At 36.9% G+C, this 4,041-nt stretch overlaps 1 protein-coding gene across 1 annotated transcript; it reads right to left on the reverse strand.

Annotated features, from left to right (window-relative positions):
* Positions 1-2,161: 2,161 nt before the first annotated feature.
* LOC107762399 (uncharacterized) lies at positions 2,162-2,788 on the reverse strand. Its single transcript, XM_016580757.2, has 2 exons — positions 2,458-2,788; positions 2,162-2,292 (listed from the first exon to the last, which is right to left on the reverse strand). Exons 1-2 carry the CDS (start codon positions 2,786-2,788, stop codon positions 2,162-2,164), a joined length of 462 nt encoding a protein of 153 aa, XP_016436243.2.
* Between the last annotated feature and the right edge of the window lie 1,253 nt (positions 2,789-4,041).

Genomic DNA, 4,041 nt, shown 5'->3' on the forward strand with positions numbered 1-4,041 from the left:
TACATAATACTGGAATACTGAATAGGACTAGACTGAGACATGTATTCTTAAAGTGATTATGAACACTGAAACTTCAACTGTTTATGGCATACTGAGTAAGCTATATTAAGACTTGGGGGCATCAAACCCAAGTCTATATTGAATACGCATTGAGCTCACAACGTTTAGAATGAAAGTGGTGAATGAGTTATGAAGCTAGAGAACAGAAGTTCTATAACTATTCAAGGAACTAGGCTTAACTATATTTCTGAGGCAATTGGTAACATCGTAAAAGAAACGTAGTGTAGGGAGAATCATTAAAATTTCCAAACATAGAGAGTTAGCCTCACATACCTTAACTTCCTGCTCTTGAGCGTAATACAACATTCGCCAACCCTTTCAACTTTAATCTATATCAATACAAGTCAAAGGGATTCCATATTAGCATAAATTCTCATGTTTTAGTCACTTAAACATTTCCTCCAACACTTGGTGACATCAAGCTTCATAGTCCTTATTAATGGCGTTTCTATACCCAACAAGCCATTCTCTTTATCCTAGATAAATTCTAAAGTCTCAAATTGTTATAATCAACATATTCTTTATCACCCATAAGGTAAACAACACCCTTAACCAATAATCAACAATCAACACCCCAAACCTATAATCGTTCATGCTTTTCTATCAAATCCATCAACTCATATCTCATGAACTAGAGTCTATAATCATTAATCCAATAGTATAATCAATTAGAGGTTGAAGACATTACTTTTTTGAAGTTCAATCCTCTTGAATTCGAGTTCTAAGGTTTCATCTCTCAACAATAATGTCCCAATTGAATATCTAATGATATGGAGGATTTACCCATGTTAATAGGATATTGGAAAATTGAAATTAATTTAGAATCACCATTAGAACTTACCTTGGGTGGTGGAGGGACCCTTGAGGAGTTAGGTTTTTGAAAGCTCCCCTCTCTAGAGCAAGTTTTTATATTTTGGGGATGTGGGGGATGAAATAGGGCTTTAAAACGACCCCCCATGAGCGCTCCCGCGCACCTGAAGGCCTGACCGCGCTACTGACTGCACAAAATGGTAGTAACACTGCCTCAAAAGAAGCGCGGGCATGCTCGGGGCGCGCATATCACATATTGTTCTGTAAAACGTGCATAATGTTTTGCATAGAGATCCGTTCGGGCTTCATAATATATCGTTGGAAAGATATTTCAAAGGTCTACAACTTTAATGCTATGAGTTATCCCAAATTTATTACACATTTTCACCAAACCTTGATGAAAGATAGACCTTCTGCAAACTTAGTCGATTTTGTCGAATCTTATGCAGCTCACTTTCCATCTTGATTCTAAAACAACTATTTTCACCAATAATCATCACTCAAGGACTTCATATGTCTAAAATATCAAATTAACACCCATTTAATATATCCACGCCTAGTTCGAATGTACGGGGTGTTACAACACAATTTTGGGTAAGGGAAAAATTTGAGCCCAGAATGATTGCACAACAGTTAGTATACTTTTGATTAGATGTAATCTCCCTGCATATGACAGAAATTTGGTAGTCCAACTGGTTAACCTTCCTATCATCTTGTCTATCAAAGGTATCAAAGGTTGGCATTGCCCAACTGTAAGCTTTTTAGTGCTTAAAGGGACTCCAAGGTACCTAAAGGGTAAGGAACCAATAGAGAATCCAAGGCTTGGATGATTTCATGTTGGGTTTCTAGTGATACTTCTCCAAAGTAAATGCTGCTTTTAGATTGATTTGCAATGTGTCTGAATACCTCAGAGAATTGTTGAAAGCATCTATATAGAATATTTACTGAAATTACATCACCTCTACAAAAAATAAGCAAGTCATCTGCAAAGCTTAGTTGCACTATGTGTAGCCTTTCACATCTAGGGTTAAAGTTAAAATCTGGCTTCTCCTTCAAGATTTTCAATAATCTAGTCAAGTACTCTTACAAATAGATATGGGGACATTGGATCTACTTGTCTCACTTCTCTCTTGGCTGCAAATTGAAGGGGGGGGGGTAGGACTTCCATTAATGATTATAGAATATGATACTATTTTTACACATCCCATGATCTATCTACAAACTTCTCGGGGAACCCCAGTCCTGTTAGCATATGTTCAAGAAATACCCATTCTATAGAGTCATATGCCTTTTACATGTCTATTTTCAACATGCATCTGGGTGATACTCCTTTCTTGCCATATCCTTTAACCAATTCATGACTGAGCAGCACATTGTCAGCCAACATTCTACCAGGCACAAAAATAGCCTGGCTATGATCAACTATAATCTCCATCACAAGTTGCAATCTACTAGTAATCATTTTTTACACAATTTTGTACAGAGTAGTGCAACAGGAAATGGGCTTGTATTCTTTAATTGAGGAAGGGTTTTTCACTTTCCAGATCAAGGTAACCGAGGTAGTATTTATAGGCTGGTACATAGTACCAGTTTCAAAATAGTCCAAAACTGCCTTAGTTACATCATCTCCTATAGTAGGCCATGCCTTCTTAAAAAAGTATGAGTTAAATCCATCTCCTCCAGTTTCCTTCATGTCATCTATTCCTTTCAGGGCTTGCAATACATATTCCTTAGTGAATGGTTTTATGAGCTGGAGTTGTTGCCTCCTGTTAAGTCTGGTTCCATGTTGTAGAATACCAGGGTGTATTGCTGACATATTTTTAGAAGTTGAACCCAACAATTGTTTATAGAAGCCCATTATTTCCTTCTGAACCTCCTCAGTATTGTTGATCATTTCTCCATTCTTTGCTATTAGCATTCTGATTTAATTCTGCGCTTTCCTCCCTTTCATACTGGCAAAGAAATATGCAGTTTGAATCCCCTAATTTGATGTTCTGCACCCTTGATTTCTACTTATATATGCTTTCTTCAATGAGGCTCCATTTTTCAAGTTGCACTTTGAGACTTTTTTCCTTGTCAAATTGCTCTGTACTCCCATTAGTATCCCTCATTTGGCTCTGCAGGTCTTTCAGTTCAACTCTGAGCTTGTGTATCATCTTAGTAACATTTGTTCTATCATTTTGCTTTATTGCTTTCCTGATTGCCCATATACTAGCTATCTTCCCATCAGTCGGGGCCCAATTCTCCTATACTATATTTATAAAGTCTAGATGTTCAGCTAAGTAGTTAAGGAACTTGAATGGCTTTTTCCTAGTTTCAAGTGATGCTTCTATTTGTATGCTCAATGAAGAATGGTCTGAGAAATGGGGGTTCATTATCTGAACCTGTAGTGGAGGCATATTGACCATCCAAGCACCATCTACAATAGCTCGATCAATCCTACTATACACATGGTTATTATTCCATGTATATGTTCTTCCAACAGTTGGCAATTCATTCAATCCTGCAATCTTCTATGAATTCTTTGAAGTCCTTGGTTTCATGTTCCTACACTTCACTACCATGGCTTTTATCTTTAGTATATAATATAGAATTGAAATACCCCATTATCAACCATTGACTTGTCATTTGTGCATCCAAACTTCTTGGTTTAAACCACAACTAACCCCTAACATGAATCGTACGTGTGCAACCCGTAGATAGCTGAGAAGTGAAATTCCATTGTCTTTGTCTTCACTAGGCTATGAATCTTGTGATGATGTATCCAGAACAATGAACTGAATATCATCCGGATTCCAGACAACCCATATTCTACATCTTAACACATGGCCTGTATTGATACACCACTTCCAATTTGGCATGAACTTATTAAAGATTATATTTGTTTTATTTTCTTGAACTATATTCTCACTAATTGCTATTAAACTAACTTTATACTTTTTTAAAAACACCTTCATCTCCTTTTGCTTGAACACCTTATTGAACCCCCTCACATTCCAGGCAACTATTAATATGTTTGAGGAGTATGAGAGTCCCTGTCCCCTGCAATCTCTCTATTTGCATCTAGTCTGGGTTGAGTAGATTGACTTGAGCTCTGTCTATCAGACTTTCCTCCTTTAACCAGCATCTTAAATTCATTTATGACAGTTATATGACTGTCATGTTGAGGCA

Source organism: Nicotiana tabacum, chromosome 3 (genome assembly GCF_000715075.1).
Source record: "Nicotiana tabacum cultivar K326 chromosome 3, ASM71507v2, whole genome shotgun sequence".
Classification (NCBI taxonomy): domain Eukaryota; kingdom Viridiplantae; phylum Streptophyta; class Magnoliopsida; order Solanales; family Solanaceae; genus Nicotiana; species Nicotiana tabacum.